This window comes from Ctenocephalides felis, unplaced genomic scaffold (assembly GCF_003426905.1).
Source record: "Ctenocephalides felis isolate EL2017-DRISC unplaced genomic scaffold, ASM342690v1 CF-g0.4_SCAFFOLD_03571, whole genome shotgun sequence".
NCBI lineage: Eukaryota > Metazoa > Arthropoda > Insecta > Siphonaptera > Pulicidae > Ctenocephalides > Ctenocephalides felis.
This window is the reverse complement of record NW_020539725.1, coordinates 29,745,648-29,765,403: the sequence shown is the minus strand read 5'-3', so window position 1 is coordinate 29,765,403 and position 19,756 is coordinate 29,745,648. Positions and strand designations below refer to the sequence as shown.

General features: G+C 27.3%; 2 protein-coding genes across 2 annotated transcripts in view; both read right to left on the bottom strand.

Annotated features, from left to right (window-relative positions):
* LOC113385900 (putative uncharacterized protein DDB_G0279653) overlaps positions 1–12,407 on the bottom strand; it is a 92,272-nt gene extending 79,865 nt beyond the window's left edge. The window contains exon 1 of the mRNA XM_026623723.1: positions 12,334–12,407. The gene's annotated coding sequence lies outside the window, so the exon portion shown is untranslated. The remainder of the gene's footprint in view (positions 1–12,333) is intronic.
* Positions 12,408–13,596: 1,189 nt separating this feature from the next.
* On the bottom strand, positions 13,597–19,009 carry LOC113385102 (zinc finger FYVE domain-containing protein 1-like). Its single transcript, XM_026622910.1, has 12 exons — positions 18,530–19,009; positions 18,092–18,226; positions 17,871–18,017; positions 17,600–17,810; positions 17,213–17,424; positions 16,759–16,925; positions 16,365–16,650; positions 15,919–16,092; positions 15,116–15,262; positions 14,846–15,002; positions 14,442–14,631; positions 13,597–14,214 (listed from the first exon to the last, which is right to left on the bottom strand). The coding sequence occupies exons 1-12, from the start codon at positions 18,800–18,802 to the stop codon at positions 14,073–14,075; spliced, it is 2,241 nt and encodes a 746-aa protein (XP_026478695.1). The 5' UTR covers positions 18,803–19,009; the 3' UTR covers positions 13,597–14,072.
* Between the last annotated feature and the right edge of the window lie 747 nt (positions 19,010–19,756).

Sequence of the window (19,756 nt, the reverse complement as noted above, 5' to 3'; positions counted from 1 at the left end):
TATAATTAGATATTTAAAAATTTTTGTAGAATTAGTATTCAAACACAGCATTAGATTGAAATTTTTTTCAAAGACGTTTAATACAGTATTAAATAATATATAAATTAACAGAGATAATATGTAAACACTTCAAAAAAGGATATCGTTACTAAAATAATAATGGCTCTTCATAATTTGAATACCGGTAAATTAAATTCAATATGTTATCATATTCAAGAATGCAAACGTTCTATCTTACGCGTATTTCTTATCAGAGAATAAAGGTCGAAAACTTATCGGATATTAATTTGTAAAAATCGCACACGTACGAAAAGATCATGCATTAGTATTTATATGAATTTGTGTTTAATCACGCACACGCTAAAGAACTTGTAGGTCAGATTTCTCGTCATTGCTTATTATCTGTTTTTAGCTAATCAATCATCATCAATAGGTTTTATAAAATCTGTTGTTAAAAACTACAAATAACTCATATAATATAGTACAATAAATTATGGTTTGCATTAATATGCTAAAGACGATTAGAAATTCGAAGATGCATGATGCTAAGATGTTCGCCCACAATGACTTCAGCATGAGAGATACAAATATACTTCACAAGGTGCCAATGCAGACAAAAATCACAACTGTTTAAAAAAAATCAAAAATATTTGCTCAGTTTTATATAATGATATACATATTAAGTTTGATTACTACTTACACGTCGATAACAGTGCCTATCAAATGTTTTCATTCATGAAACTTATATATTGCCATTGTATTACAAGAATGTAGAATCCGAAATGAATTATCACTTTCAAAGCGCGTATCTATGATAACAATATACGAATAAAAATAGTAGATAGTAAAAAATATTCTGAAAACAAAACTTATCGTTAGTCAAAAATATTCCGCCTGATATTTATGCTGATCTAAAAATTATTTATCATTTGATCGCCATGCTGCCTGCATCCAAAACCGGTACTAGTTAAAATAATTTCTAAGCTCTTTAATACTCGAATCGTAAAGTATCTTTCAAAAGAATATTTATACGAATGTCAATTAAACCGTAAAGTTGTATTAATAAAATAGAAACATAGACGAGCGCAACCTTGAATATCACTATTAATTATTGCATTAATTAAGGGAATTTTTCAAGTTCCATGCGCAGATCCAGTATTAAACTGCATTTTCAAATAAAGGAAAAGCAGTAACAAACATGGATTATGAATGTAAAGACTATATTTGCTTAATACATAATACATCATATCATTGATTAATAACAATTAAGTTTATTCAAATTTTTTCTTATATTTATTCCATTCATTTGCAAAAGATGATCATGAAAAGTTCAATTTTGTGCAAAACGATTATTACGCTATTGTATTAGTAATTATTAGATAGTAAATTTAATAATTTTTTTCCAGGATAATGATTTACGTATAAATATTGTTCTATATATATATACAAACAAAATTATCAGCAGTTGAGTAGGTCCGGTAATGAACACGTAAATATAATTTTCCGTTCTTAATTTACTTTCTATGAACCCATATATTTAAAATATAATCTACTGAAGCAATAAGCAATTGCATTAACACAAAAGATGCACAGACGGTCATGCTGATATTTTGCAAAAGATTAATCGCTGAATAACGAACACAGGTAGCCAAGAGTAATGAGACGCCAAGAATATTATGTTACAGACATTATGGAGCAGTGCTTGTAAACAATTTATTCAAAACATGAGCAATGGAATGTAAATTTAAATTTTTTTGTGAACTTTTGAAGCATGAAAATATTAGAATAAAAAATGGATGCTTATATATATTCGATAGTATAAAGATAATAGTTGCAAAAAATTTGTATATGGTATTAAGGGGTACAACTAGTGTAACCGCCTAAAAAAAGGTGATTTTTGGGAATTCGTATTAAAAAAACTACTTCATCAATCAATTCAAAATTTTAGTAATACATTTATACATGTTTTAAGAATACATTTTTGAAGAAAAAAATAAAATATTTTTTAAGTTATCGTCGATCCCTAACGGCGCGACAAAAAAAGGCCCTTCGCTGCTGCAGTGATTCCGGCCTTCTACATGGATAAAATTAAAAAAAAAAATCTCGCTAAACTAGATAATATTGTCTGTAAAATGAACTGCGATAAAAAAAATCAAAAATTGACAAAATGACGGCGTTTTTTAAAAAAAAGTCGGATTTTACCCAAAAATTTGGTCGTTTTTGAACTGCCAAAATTCGATTTTTGATCCGATCAAAAAATCGATAGTTCATTTTACGGAGAACTATACATGAGAACATGTGAATAAAATTTGATAGTGATCGGATCATTTGTTTTTGAGTAATCGCTGCAGCAAATTCGGAAAATGCTGTTTCGAGAAAAACCCGTTTAAAGATTAAATGATCGTTATACTACATACTATATATATACTCATTAAATAGCTGTAACTCAAAAACTATTTAAGATATCGATTTAAAATTTTAGTGTGTTATTTTTAAAGGTATGACCTATTGAAATATGGAAAAATTGAAAATTCAATTTTTTGAAAATTTCACACTAGTGCCCTTTAACGCTAATATTTATATTTATTTAATACCTTAGAGGCTTAGATGGTCTGAGGATAATTGCTTTACAATAAGCTGCCACTAGGTATTAGACACATTTTTAAAGAGCAAGTTTTTTACTCTATTGATGAGTATTTGAGTTATAACTTTTAGTAAATTATTCTGTTTTTTTTTCTTTCATATAAAAGGCGAAACTTAGAACCATTAACACTTGTAAACATATGTTTTTTAAATTATATGTCATTTAATATAGTATGTATTATTATTTATTAATTTAAGTTTTGTACCATTATTATCTATAATTGTATAATTGTGTTGTATAAATATAAATAAAAATTCTAGTTACAAAAGAATGAATTCATTTAATATGTTGAAAACCTCTGCAATGCAACAATATGCTTGGGGCAATTTTGACATTGTTTTACACTGTGGTTCTAGAAATGTTATTTATCATCACAGATCCAAAGTTTTAATAAACAAAATTAATAAAAATTAACTACAATAACCGAAAAATTATCACAATTTCACCAAAGGGTTGCACTTAAAAGCCCATAATTTCCAAGCAACACGATATCATTTTCAATTCTAATTACTCTCATAATCAGGACAACTATAGCCAAATTATCACTCCGTTTCGGTTTGACGTTGAGTTCTGGGACATTCTGTATATATATATATATATTTTTGAATAGTCTTGAATTTGATGTTGATATATATGTTTAATTTGAGTTTAATATTCGGGCGTAACATCAATTAATATCATAAATTTTTAAAAAAACTCATACTATTTTTATTGATGTTACGCCCGAATATTAAACTCAAATTAAACATATATATATATATAACAATGCTAATTTGAAAGATATAGCATATTAGTATAACTTTACGAGCGCATTTACCTTCTGTAGTATCACTAATTATATTCATTGATATCTCCCACTGGCAATTTTAAACCGAAACGTAGATATACATACAATACACAGAAATATTTTTGCTTTGACTAATAATAAACATTTAGATATTTCAATTATAAAAAGACTATTTAAAGCGTTTAGGCCTATACATAAGGATACGAAAAAAATGATAAAAGAAGTGAAATTAATATTATAATAAATAAATATTATTTCGGATAATTTATGGGATAGGTCTACGATCTATCGTCATGATCGCAAAAATCAAATACTTAAATAGAATTCTCTGCAAAGAATTGTTTTCGTTCTATTTGTACAAGTTTATTTTTAAAACAGTAAGGCCGCATTAATATTTGTGTACAAATAGCGTTCTTTTTTAATTCAAACATAAAACAAAAATTATTTTCTTTGTACACATAGCAACCAGATTTGTTCAATCGTTCGTGAGGCCGCACAAACTATGAAATAGCAGATTGGAGAAGGACACCTATTGGAAGGACGCGCGTTATATTAACGAAGACGCATCATAGGGCTATGGACCTCGTGTATATATTTAATAGACATAGTGTGGTTTTGAATTATCGCATTATTCAAATTTAAACGCTGATACACTGCGTAACAGTGAGATAAATTAAATAATGTGCGGTTTTAATGTTTCAAATATTAACTGCAATATCGTCATATTCTCACGGCGTCAAACTTCCAACGCTATCTATAATACAAGGTCCCACCAAAACGTAAAATTTATCAAAATACCAGTAGTATTAATGTTATCTAGCAGAATGTCGTAACTACTTAAAAGATATCCAAAATGCAAGCGATGCTAATTAAACATAAAACGCTTAAACTTTTTGTAAGTCATTCAGCATATATATTGATTGATTTATTTTATATATTCATCCGCATACATATATATGTCGCAAGGGCAATTGGAAATTATGCTGACAATGAGACATGAATTTCAGAAACAGAATTTAATATATTTCAAAAGACCTCTTTTAATGTATGTCGTTTTTTGTTTGACGTTTAATCTCTGAGCATTTTGAAAAAGGGAGCACGTACAACGCTGTCCTAGTTTAGATAATGTCATTTGTGATATAGTACATGCAAACATCAATATACTGTCACAGCATAGTTCTAATATTATATATATATATATATATATATATATATATATAAAGTGTGTTTTTTTCGAACAATTAATCTAATAAATAAAACTATTACTTTTTTCAGATGTTAATATTCTGTAATTTCGACGTTTCAGAATTAGATACATCATCAAATTTTTCCCCGTCAAAAACAATTTTAATGCAATAAAATATTAGATGATGAAAGAAAAGAAATTGTTTTTTACCTTTTCAAAAAAGTAAAAAGATATGTAAAAAAATATTAGAAATTGAGAAGCAAAAATACCTGCAATATTGATCTACAAATCCAAAACACTAATTTAAATCAATATTGCAGATAAATAATTTTTTTGCTTCATAATTTCTAGTATTTTTTTACATATCTTTTCCTTTTTTAAGAAGAGCTACGTAACCCATTTCTTTATAACTTTTTTCTATATTCTGTTATCATCATTAATAATGTTATTTCATAAAAAAATGTTTATGGAAACCTGATGATGAAACATATCTAAAACGTTAAAACCTGATGATCATCTACAAAAATCTAATTATTTTTTATATGTTGAATTAATTGTTTAGAAAAGAAAAGAAAATAATCAATTGAATGAAAAATCCAGAATTTACCTGCTAAATACATACACACACGCACACACACATATATATATATGTGTGTGTGGCGAATAGCGTCATAACTAAATGCAATTGCAATAAAATTTAAAAACCCCAAAAGAAATAAAAATATGTACAATGTAAATACAGTTTTCTACCTTCCAATGTTTTTTTAAACATAAATAAATAATTATAATATAAAAAGATGATGCATTGTCTGTATAAAAAAGTTTGTAAAGAACCGTAGGTAAATGAGTTCTAATCGTATTTTAATAAATTAGTAAAATTTTATATTATGCCTTGCAGAAAATATCTGGCTTTTTATCCTGTTTTATGAGTTAAAGATAAGTTCAATATAGATAAATAAGGTTGAATGGACGTACAGCAATAGACCCAAAAATAAATCACGATTTCAGACCAAATCACTATTTCGGACATAGCGCAGAAAAAGTGATTGATGACTAGGAAAATTACTAAAAATAACAAGAATGATTTTTGCTACAGGGACCGACCTTTTTTATTTAGATGTCCCTTTGAATTTTCGATTACAAGGCAGAAGTTCAAAGATTAAATTGTATCATCTCTATGTCGATATTTGAAGTTGAATATTGAGCACTTGAATTGCTTAATGAATCAATTGATTCGTAGTTAATAAACTTTGTCTGATTATTATGTGATTGAGTTATCATTTACAAAACAGTGGTATACAGAGCAAGGTCTGGTGAACTAAATTAATTTAATGTTTTTTTGTTGATTGAAATATAATGTTACTTTGATAAAAAAGATAACATTAAGAAATAAACTAAATATTGCATCCATAAGTAATTAGCAATTAAAACTCTTAACTCAAATTTCAATTGTGAATACGCTCTATTAATTTAAAGTTAAATCTAATAGAATTTATAAAATATATTTCCAATATCCAAGATAAACGTAAGAAAACCGCTTTTATTAACTGGTAGCTGTACAAATATTTGCTTATTTGCGTTGGAACACATTCGCAGTATTTACTGACTCTGATTTTTTATGGGTTATACTCATATAATTGGTAATATAATTCTGCTAACAAAAATGAATATATAATTTATCGTTGAATTGTTCTGCAAAAAAATCACATATAAATGTTGATTTATGAAACATACAAATGATTGTAAATTTTAATATTTATTGTAATATTAAGAATATTGGAAAATACCATTCAAATTTTAAAATTTTAGAACACATGGCAAACATGCAGAACAACATCTAAAGACCAATCAAATTCTGTATAGTAATAATTTCACTTTGATTTTTTCCTCGTATTTTCTGATATTATTTTCTTCAAAATGATACTAGTACGACAATCGTTTTTTCTGTATGATTTATTTTTCATTTTAAATTGAATAATCAATTACTGAAAATTGCGTAACATTAAATATTGTAATTTTCTGGGTCTTATTTTAGCAAACAGTCACTATCTCTTCTTAACTTCTCACCTATGTTTGGCTATCACTGATGCAAATGTAATAAAATCATGTGTAAACTTATCATTTCTGAATTACAATTTCGGAATCGGCAAGCCACGAATCGATATGAAGTCGAAATTATATACTTGTATTCGTCATTTATCTGCATGTTGGTAAATTATATTTCTCTGTAAATTCCGATGCAGTTACATTTCTGTTTGTCACATGCCAACAGTAACAGATATATGTTAAAGCTTGATATCGATGTTCGAGTAAGCTCTATGCAATATTTGTGAAGATCAATTAATACTATAACCATCGTAATATAAATTGACAGTACTAAAAATTAAGTTACCAATTAGTATATATCAATGCGAGTATTTACACGTGCATGCAAAAACTGCTATCAACACAAAATTGAATATATGAAACGGAAGTTAGTAGGCGTATTTAATTTTATAACAACCCTTTGTAACTAATCATGAACATGTTATAACTCTGTATTCCTTTGCTGATGTTAATTTTTTAAGTCAAAATTTGGACTTCACTAACGATACCACTTTCACAAATTATATACATTATAATTAGTTGCGCTATAGCAAATAATAAATTATAATTTATTTTATTTAATCACAAGATATAGTGTAGAATTTTGATTTCGATTTTATTCGAAGGAAAGTATTCCAAATACATTGTTTTTTTGGAATAAATTTTCAGATCATTGAATGTATTTTTATTTCGCAATTAATCTGTTACTTGTAGAAACTTTTGTAATCGCTACAAAAAAATTTAGTTATAATTTATGGAAAGCTTTTCACTTTGCAAGAAAAACGTGTAAAGCTCGCTAAATTATTCATCTTTTTCTTAATTTAAAAATAATGATTTGCTCATAAAACACATTCTTATCTATTTTTCGAGATCCATAGTACTTCTTATCATAAATGTAGAGATATTCTCTATTGCTTGCTTTTATAAGTTAACGTATCATAAATTTTGTTTATAACATTGTAAGTTCAGAAGAAATATGGTGTAAAACTTGGGCAATAACAATGTCATTGGGATCATTATCCCAAAACGAAATGTATAAAATCAGAATTTAACAGTTTAATCATTAATACATTAAATGAGTTTTATTTTACATAATAACTCTATGTATTTATTTATGTATTGAGTTGTCATAGTAAGAAGGTTTGGATGAAAATAGATATCATATCAAAAACATATTCATATTATAGAGAATGATGAACAATCAGACATTTCAGCTTAGGTTTAACACCGAATTAATAAGACTTGTAATAACAATTTTTCAGAGAATGATCAAGAAACATAATTAGGCAAAATGCAAAAGGTCGAATAATTCAAATCGGTAGAATATATTTAAAGTTTAAATGCCTTATGTCTGGTTGTATGTTATCAACAAAGTCACTGTATTAGATGTTTTCTGTAATAATTATTAAAAATATGATATTTTTCAAAAGATCGTGTAATAAGTCTTCTTTAAAATCAAGTAATATTCATATAAATCTCACATACTGTCTATAGAAAGCGATATTAATAATCAAATAATAATATTCGGCATGAGCTTATCATCGTTCAAATTTATATTTGCACAAAATCTTGCGTAAATTACATTTATTTCTAAAATAACTCAATATTTTATGATTAATAATATAAGAGGTATAACTTCTATATTGGTATAATGTCTATATTGAAACATTTTCAATAAAAACTTAATTCTTATGAAATGAATCATTAATACAATAAATGAGTTTAATTTTACATAATAACTATATGTATTTATTTATGTATTGAGTTGTCATAGTAAGAAGGTTTGGCCCAAAATAGATATCATATCAAATACATATTCATATTATAGGGAATGATCAACAATCAGGCATTTCAGCTTGACTTGGGATTATCACCGAATTTATAGGACTTGATATAATAATTTTTCAGAGAATGATCAAGAAATATAATTAGGCATCATGTAAAATGTAGAATAATTCAAATCGGTTGAATATATTTAAAGTTTAGATGTCTTATGTCTGGTTATACGTTATGAACAAAGCCACTGTATTAGATTTTTTCTGTGATAATTATTAAAAAATAATATTTTTCAAAATGTTGTAAGAACTCTTGTTTGAAAACATGTAATCAACATGTGAATCTCACATACTGTCTATAGAAAGCGATATTAATAATCAAATAATAATGTTCGGCATGAGCTTATCATCGTATAAATTTATATTTGCACAAAATCTTGCGTACATCACATTATTTTCTAAAATAACTCAATATTTTACAATTAATATGTCAAGAGGGATAACTTCTATATTGGAATAATGTCTATAATGAAACATTTGCAATAAAAATTTAATGCTTATGGGATGAATCATTAATACATTAAATGAGTTTAATTTTACATAATAACTCTATGTACTTATTTATGCATTGAGTTGTCATATTAAGAAGGTTTGGCCCAAAACAGATACCATATCAAATAAGTACATATTCATATTATAGATCGAGAATAATCAACAATCAGGCAATTCAGCTAGACTTGGGTTTATCACCGAATAAATAGGACTTGAAAGAACAATTTTTCAAAGAATGATCAAGAAACATAATTAGGCATCATGCAAAAGGTCGTATAATTCAAATCGGTTGAATATATTTCAATAACCTTTTCAATAAAAACTTAATTCTTATGGAATGAATCATACTCCATTTACCATTCATAAGTTTTTCTGTTTGTTATTCACTTTTGTTTTCTCTATGTACCTTCAGAACTTGAACTTCTGTGTCCCTTCTAGGTAACAAAACGCAAACTAATGATGACTGGATAATGGCGTCATAAATTTGATAATTATTTTATAACCAGAAAGCAAGGGCGTCAATAACAAGTGGAATCGAAATATGATGCACACGTATTTATATTTTTATTTGCATTGGTAATTCAAATGACGTCACTATTTAGATAATACAGAACGAGTATTCCATTTCATTGCGATCGTTGATATGAATAAACAATACATGTCTTTAAAAACAATCAAGCTTGGTTGCGATATACTAAATAATTGATTACTATACTATATTTTCTGTGTCGATAAATGAACTTGAACAGGTGGTAATATTTATACTAAGCTTTATTCAATAATACATGACGATGTTTCTATTATTACTCTATTATCGTTGCAATTGTTTAATCTGTGTAATTTGATTAAGATTTGAAATAGTTTCTCGTAAAAAAAGAATCAATTTAGGAAAAAATGTGGCGAACAGTGTATGTCTCTATTTCACTTATGAAGCTGGACTTTTGCCCAGGACTAACAAAGTACTCAAAATACGAGATTGGACACTAATAGTAACATATCAAACACACCACGCGATTTGAAAAAGTAGTGATTTGAATATTTATACTAAAATCGATATATTTGCTGCAACAAAAAATATTGGAAATAATAAATTACAGGAGGAAAGAGCATGATAATGTGCACTTGCCCCATGCCTAGATACATTCATAAATAAGCCTATCATATATGCGTAAAGAGCATATTTTTTACTAACAATGACAATTTCGAAGCAATAATATTTTTTGATAATTTATTTATTCTATGATCTTTAATCAAAGCTTTATAACGAATCTCCTTAAACATTATTACTCATATGGATTTCGAATAAAATAATAAAACTAATCAGCGTCTGTGTATAGCGTTCCTATATAAGCAATTAATTTTACACTTGTAAAAAATAGAAAGTCGAATTGTTTTTATTGATTGCTCAAAGACCATATTTATTTTAAAAGCCGTATTGACATTGTAAAACATTTGATTTTAACGATCATGACTTGAATTAGTTGGAAACTTATAAATCAAATAAAAATTTAATGTATTAAATAAATTTAGTCATATAAAGTATAAAAAAAACTTTAAAATGCACTTCTCATTGAGTTTGATATAATCAACTTCTAACATAAAATTTGCATAACAAATATGAAGCGTGATTGTACAGAAAATACACAATCAAAATTTTGACTCGTGTATAGATAACATAATTGTTTTTAAACGTTAAGACTGATTTCATAACCTAATAATGAATTTAAAAAATATAATAAATTCGGCGAAACGAACTGCATTTATATCAAATAATTACATGAAAAGGCACTTTACTCTATAATTAGGAGTAAAATCAATGGAATGAAAACAGAACAATCTAAAAACTATTGACTAAACTATATGAAGATAAAGCTTGAATTGGTACGTGAATTTTATTAGAAACCATTGATTAACAATAAGATAATTTTGCAAAGAGAATCTCTATTTTATGATTTTAATTTATGAAAACAATTTTCAATTTCAGAACAAAAATTGTTTTGAATATTTTTTAAATGGAAATGTATCTTCTAATTTAGAAGCCAAATATTTTTGTTTTAAAATTTCGCTTCGTATGAGGATTGTTTTATACTAATTTCAACAAATACTATGCCCTTTATATTCACCTGATTTCAGTAAGGGCATATTATAATATGAGTAAAACTTTCTCATTCCGCATTTTTCCCTTATTAATCAATAATTACCTCAATCTATATGAATTATAGTCTGCTTAGATCAGATAATTTACTTATTATTCTTCTATATTGTTGTGAATTGAAATAAGTTTGATTTTAGCGAAGTTAACACCTTAATTAAATCGAATATATACCTTTTGTTAAGAAGTTGGGAAAAAGGGCCGATCTTTAAGATAAAACACAGAAGAATATATCATATAGAGAATGTCACATATGTTCAAATTTTCAGAAACATCTTGAAAATCAATGGAAATCAATTTACAAGTATAACAATTTTTACAAAAATATTTTTCGACATTAGTGGTGATCATTAGGGTGCTTTGCTAGAATATAATATTGTTTATACAAAATGCTTTCCACATTTCGTTCGTCCAAGGCCCTAATTTATCGAGCAACTGTTACATGAAGCGATTTGAAACGCTTCGTTGTATAAAGATATAAAATGAATAATTATTATATGGCGTTCTGAACTGAGAATCAGAATTGATAAACAATGAAATGCGCGTCGTTTTCAATATGTTCTCGCAAATCATGCGACAATGTGCCACGCTTTACGGCCAATTCCACGCATAGTGTTTTTAATAAGCTTCGATCACATGTGTTTGTGTAAAATTTCACAACTGAAGCTAATAGATAACATCAGCGAAAAAACATAACTACAAAAAGAAATTATTTTAATACTACCCATTACGTAACTTACACAATGCAACAAATGCTGAAAAAGTCCCAAGAAAAATCACTATGCACCAAGCACCGATTTTTACATTCTATTTTCACTAGGAAGTTTAGCCAAATTTAGCCATAGCGACGTGGACAAAATAATGAATTGCTAAAGTACTTAATTACATAAAAAGATACTTTTAGGGCTATTGATACTAATAAAAGTAACTCATTAAAAAACGATTTTACTTTCGGCGACGTGTGTCATCGCGTCCCCGAAGCGAATTATTAAAATGGGTCAAAATCACGATCAGCCATTGAATGATTATGTATACAAGCTTAATAGAGATATTTGTTTAATTACAACATAACAGCCGAAACGAATTATTCTATCTAATAGATTTATGTTTGATGAATGTAATTAGAGTATAATAATAAAAATTGGTACTTACGTTTATTGTTTATATTGCACAAAATGTTAGGATTTAAACTTATACACCATTCCGCGTCCTCGATGCGACAACGCCACCCAACAAACATATGATACGATCCACTGAACTAAAATCAGACGCCATTTTAATACAACGCGATCAGTAGTGCCACAACACATAACATTAATATTCAACGTAATTTATTTATTTATTAACTAATTTTAAGCTTCCAGAAACGTTCAATTGAATAAAATATAATTTAGAATTATTTTCTTTTTCTAGTAAAACTTTCATAATGCTTGTAATGATTTTCATATTTTTTATTAAATGTAAATAAAGACGATCCTAGTTCAGTGGAGCATAGAGAAAAAAGCGCTAAACTTGAATGCTTTCGTGCGTTTTGTAGACTCTATTTAATGTTCAGTTGACTATGGCTTCAATTATATTAGAATTAATATAATTTCTAATTTACACGCTTATTCTTAAAAACAATTTAAATATTTATGTATTAGTTTTACTACTAGCATTTAAAATATAGAGCTACACATAGATAAAAGAAGAGTATACATATGGAGCTACATATAAATGAAAGAAAAGGAAACTTTTGCAAATTTATTTGATAAATAATAAATTACAATAATTAAATTTCAATCACAATTGATTATGTCACATAAAAAGCATTTAAACTGTACAATATATTAATTATTTACAAAGAATATTTATATATAATGCAGTAATATCTCATTTTAAAATTCACTTTTTATTAAAAATGTCATTTATTTTTCTAAACAAATTTGAAATAAATAAAAAAATAAATTAAATTTTGAATGTACCTAAATATAACTTAATTGCATCATAAAAATCATGTATATAAAAATACAAAACTACCCCAAAGCTTTCAACTTTTTATCTCTATAATCTTCAGAGGTAAATATATGATTCAAAAATCATAAGATTTCATAGAATTAAATGCTTAATAAATTTTCAACTATAGTTACTTGGTTTCATTCATAATATACCATCTTCTTTAGTTATTTTAATATTATAATGTAATTTTATATAAACTGTATTACAATAAAGAATACAATATATTTAACTTTATTCTTGTAACAAAAATTATTATTTACAAATGTATTTACTATTCAATACCTATCACAAGTATTATATTATTGAAAATAAAATAATAATAGTCTATGTATATTATATATAATTCATTACTCTATATATGCATCAAATATAAAACAAAACTATTGGTAAAGTCTCTATTTAATAATTTCATAATTGATGAGTTATGTACACTCGTCACTTATTTTGAATTCTTTTCTAGGCCTTGTTCATGATCATAATTATACAAACTAAACACCTTTCTTTAATGATTTTTTATATATGAATAAGAACCATACTAAATTTTATAACTATTCGAATAATTATAAAAAAAAACAAGAATAAAATTTCATAATTTCCTAATTATAATGCAGTAATATCAAATCAATACCAAAGGATAGTACACAAAACAAAATTTGATCACAAGCCTTGCCACTTTTTTTGTATCACACAGCCTGAAAATATGCTGATTTAGATATATGAAAGATAAATAGATAATTTTTTTCATTCATGATAATCTGCTTTTTTTATATCTAGAATATTATTTATTAATTTTGATTCGGAATATGGCTTAGATTTTAAACTTGTCACCTTTTTTACAGTTCATGCTCAATGGCTAAACATGTTCATGTCTTTTAGATTATTTTTTTACATACTTATTCAGACTTTCTATTATAACATGCGTCACAAACCCTTTTAGGTTCATGCCAATCCCGTTCTGGAACAGGCCTTCTTTTCAAAGAGCATTTGTTGCAAACAGCTTGACCGCAAGCACGACAATGGTGCCTTCTTTGATATCTGTAAAATAATTATATATTCATGTTATCAAAGTGTATATAGTATATAATATATTGAAGAAAAAAACCATAATAAATTCATGTGCTTCTACAATAGTACTTTGCATCTTCTATATTAACATGAATTTTCAACCATGAACATGTAGATAAATATACAAAACGTTAACTAACACAAATTAGTACATTAGTACATTAGACCAAGAGAAAAATAAAGATTATTAAACTTACGTTAAAAACGTCCGTTGCTGGTCTGATGTTGCAGCCATCATTGGGCCTGTTGTATTTAAATCACTATTAATGCTTGTAGTAGTAGAATTACATTCAGAATCGGAATTAAACAATACTCCGCACAAATGGCAACTCGGTGCTTCACTATCTGGAACCCAATAGGAAGGTCTCGCTGCTTCTTTAATTAAATCTGTAGGAAATGTAAACACCTTTATTATTTTCTTAAATTTGAAGGTTATCCGTAAAGATAAAGGAAATTGGTTTAGGTAAATATTTTACTGATATATTTGATTTTACTCTCAAATTAACAAAAACTCTGTTTTCTAAATTATTAATAGATGTATCAGCATGCTAATGAAAAAATCCATTTCGCAATTCATTATTTAATTTAATCAATTTGCTACCTTTTGGGTATTCTAAAGCAGCCGCAACAGAGCTCAGTGTATTGACTACAACTTCGCCGTATTTTCTGGTCAAAACGCCAACTTCTTCGCCTGGGACGGAATTTTTTCGATCGGAATGTTTAGATGATTGTCGATAACAATCTTCACAAACGCGAACCTTTCAAAATTAGTTAATTAAAACTAAATAAATAATACAAATATTTTTATTTATATATTTTTTATGATATTTGCGGGTTTTAAATAAGCAATACTCATAATATTTTAACTTACTGGATCTGATCCCCAATCTCTCCAAGGAACAGGCATTCTCCATTTGGAACAAGCCGCACAGAAACCTTCTCCGCATGCTCTACAATGATGTTTTGAAAGAGGAGTTTCGGTACTATTATCAAATTTCACGCGGCAGCTGTGGCAATGCTGAAATATTGCAAAATAGCAAAGGGAAACGCGAAATTAATTTATTATATAATTATTATAGTTTCTTCTTTTTTAATGTATATTATACAAATGAAAGCATCCTAGCTCTTGTATAGTTTAGCGTCCAAAAGTTACCCAACTTTATACATGTATATATAATAAAACAATTTGCTTATTGTTAAAGTCAGTAAGTTTACATGTAAGACATCAAAAGCCATTTTTTTTCCAGATATTAAATAATAAATATATTTTGTTGTTAGGCCGTAATAATATAAAAATCTTAAAAATGATTTCTTTAAATCCTTTTTAGCATTGCAAGTGAAATCATAATAGCATCAGAATATTTGTGTGAAAATTATTTAAATTTCGTTAAATATTCTTAATAGCATGATCATAAATGTTGTGAACTTTATAAGAATTAATTAAAAATCACAGACAAAACGAGTTTGCTATCAACCAGTTTACTGTGATTACGAATATATACTCGTCATGGACAAAGAATAAAATGTATATTTGCAAATTTCAACACATTTAGAATATTAGTTCAATACAAATAGTTCAATATTTTATCTTCAATGAGAGTGCTACAGTTTATAACAGGGTAAATAATAGTACTACATTTGAGACTATAGTAACTAGATAAATTATAGTAATACCTTGATAAGGGCATTCGGTTTCCAGTATGCTGGTGCTAGTTTGTCCGTCATCCAATCGCTCAGCGCCCTCGACGGAACAGTCGCTACATTAGCAACAACATCGGATATATATGTAACACCATCTAAAACCTTTTGCGCAGAATGGGGTGGTCCATTACGAGACAGTAGTTTATTCTATAAATAAGTAACATTATTAATGTAAGTTCAATGAAGCAATAATAAAACTTACAATCTATGTTAAAAGTTACTTAACACTGATCATATATTGACATTCAACATTGTAAGTTCATTATTCAAAATACTTTGTCTAACAGAAATAATCTGTAAATTTAGCAGCAACATACAAATATGTTGAACTAAAAATTAGAGAAATTTTGTCTAAAAGCTTTTGTTCAATCTTGCCTATTTGTTGATTATGTCTCCAATATTTAATTCAATACACTCACCCCTGGCCAAACATGTACAATTTCTGACCTAACAGCTGAATCTTCCGGACTTCGATTTCCATACCAGTACTGTCTGCTTCTATATATTTCTCCACAATTAGGACAATCAATAACAGATCCAGACCAAGCATATGACATTAAACCAGCAACCCACGACCCTGCAGCAAGTGGCCCATTATTCTGACTAGTATCAGCTGACTGATAATGCGGTGTTACAATAACTTCCATTCCAGACATATGGCAGGCCTTGCAAACATAAACTTTATTGCCAAATTGATGCTGAAATCTTCATAAAAACTTTTTAATGATATATTAGAAGCTATTGCAATTATTCCTATCTAATTCATAATTGTAATAGCATAACTGCTTTATCTACTACAGTACTGGTACATACCTGCATTTTTTACTGTTATAATGCGATTCTCCTTGCTGTTCATGGCCCATGCTCTGTGCACATCTTTCGCCACAAGACAAGCAAATGGTACCGCAAGTAAAATATTGCTCAGGAAATACACTTGTGGGTTTTTCTGATAAAGTTCCAGAAAATTTATTATTCAAAGCCTGAAATTAAAATATTTAAAATATCAAAATCATTTTATATATACTATGAGTATATATTTTTTATATATACTCATTCTTTTGATATGATTTTTCCATAATTTCAAAATATTACTAATTTTATTAAGTGAAAATTTTGATAGTTTTTGGGACATTTATTTAACGTATTGTGTATATTTTATTGAATTGACTTTTCAATATTTTTTTTACTGAGATCAACTAAACACAATTTGCAGTTTGTTTATCTATATTGTTAATAGCAAAAATCAATAAAATGCACATTACTACACCTTTAATGTTTGTAGAACCACCGAAGCTGGCCTAGGTGATCTTACAGTAGTATTAATAATTTCAGCTTGAACAGCACTCTTAAGTGGCTCATAGCGTGTAGGAGGCACTCTTGTGTGCTGCCCAACATAACGTAAAGATGAAAACGCTTCTAGATCATAGTGCATAGCAGAAAATTCTGATCGTAAAATATCTTCTGGGCTAGCTGTTACAGCTTTAAAAGATTATATTTAAATTTTTATAATTATGTCAAGCATAATGCTAATTGAGATATATATAAACATTCATTTTATAAATTATGCTTTATTTTTGAATTAAATTTTTGTTTTGTTTTATTAGATTGTTGATAATAGTGCTAAATTGATTTGGTTGAAATAAAACAAACTTACTGGAATTCAAAACTCTCGTATTTCTAGTTTCATGAAATATGATAACAGCAGGGCCTAAAGCTGATGGTGGCTGTTGAAGTCCTAAAGCTCTTAAAGCTCCCATAAAATGGCGACTAAAGGCTTGTGAAGCACCTCCAAGAAATGTATACATATCTCTATGTAAACGTTCAGATCTTGTTCGGTATATGACTATATCAGATATGGCTAATACCTATAAATGATTTTGATTGACAACTGCACTTTATAAAGCAATAAGCTCTTTTAATATTACCTTTAGCAGCATTCTTGTTCTTTGATTTTCCTGCTTTGTCACTCCTAACAATCCTTCTGTATCTAAACATAAAACTCGATTAACAGAATCATACGCTGCCCAAACACCAAGAGTGCAAGAATGTTGTTCTTCAGATGTTTTGAATATCTAATTTAATATTATTTAAATAATTATTCAATTTTATATTGAACTTAAATGATATGAATTTTTAATTTGTATACCTCAACTCCATCAAAGAAGACATGATTCATTGTATGAGATTTTCCATCACCAGTATTTCCAAATATTGAAACTACTTTGATCTTTTCATTTTTAGGGCATTGTAGTAGTTTTAAGAACAGCTCTACCGAATTTATCTGAAAACAGATCTCAAATGAGTTCAATTATTAATTTACATAGAGATAAAATGTGAAGTTTACATGACTTAGCTTATGTCCAAATACATACTAAAAGCAGCACATTAATAATTAGCAATAATACAACAAAATAATTATGTTATTCATATATTTAGAAACCATTGTTAAAGTATAATCAAATTGGTGCAAAAAAGTTACAATTTATATATTTTTATAATGTGCATGGTCCCAATAATGTAATAAAATTTCAATGACAAAGTTATTAGTTGATTATTTTTGAAAAATTATTAAAAATTATTGTACCTTCATGTGCTCCTGTCCATCCATTAAAAGAAAACTGGACGCATCCGAATCCTCGTCATTTTCTAACTTGAGAGACGTAAATTCATTTTCAACAGAAATTTCCGAAGTATTTTTATTATTAATTTGTTGAGACGACATATGGGCTTTGTTATTAATTAATGTTAAAGACGGAGTATCAATAGATTCCATTATGGCCGAAGAACTTGTTATAGGGGAATATTGTGGGGATTTTTGCACAAAATTAAGCTTATAATTAGTATTAGCTTGAGGCATATTGATGTTTATATTATTTATAACTTAATATCAAATAACATATGCGTTACTTATGTTGGGGATAAAAGTGAGGTTATTCTCAACAACTGCGCACATTTTGAAAATTTGCTAATATTTTCTAAATACACCTCCAGCATAATCTAACACAGTTACAAAGCACCAAAAATAAAGAAAATATTGTACAGAATTTGTATGTATATATTAATTTTTCACACAATCACCCTTAAGTGACTCAGTTGTTTTACGTCAAATTTGACATTGATATTTGATAGAGATGTTTACAAAGATTTTTTATTATGTTGACCGTAAAGCACATTTCGAAAGATGGTGCTAGTATTTAACAATTAACGAAGGTCAATTATTTTATTCAAACGTTTTAACTTTTAAATATAATTTGGACAAGTTTTTATGAACATGAGAGAAATTTTCATTACATATAAAACACATAAAAAGTTAAAAATTATTTGTAAGCCAAATGTTGTATGTTTTTCAATTACCACACAATTGAAACTTGTTACTTTTGTCATGCCGATGGTAAATTGAAACATTGCGATTCGTTAACATAAAATTTACATGAAATACACATATTATTAGTTTATTGTACAATGAACTTTGCTTGTTGCCATTATCTATTGTACGAGAATCTTTTGTTCAAAATTGTTTCAATAAACATTGAATTCCGAATTGATGATTATTTTGAACGAAAGAGGGCACTACTTCACTCTCTGACAGAACTCTAATTTTCTAATGTCAACCTACAATATTTTTTAAAGTTTTACACATATTATATATTAAATAAATGTTTTTTATGAAATATGCCAAAGTTTAAATCTAAAAATATTGTGTCTGCCTTACAAAGTCGCAAGTATGAAGATTTCAATTGGTCTATTAATAACCTTTTGGAAAAGAGAGCCGAAGATATTATTATGTCAAAATCATATTTAAAAGATTTTT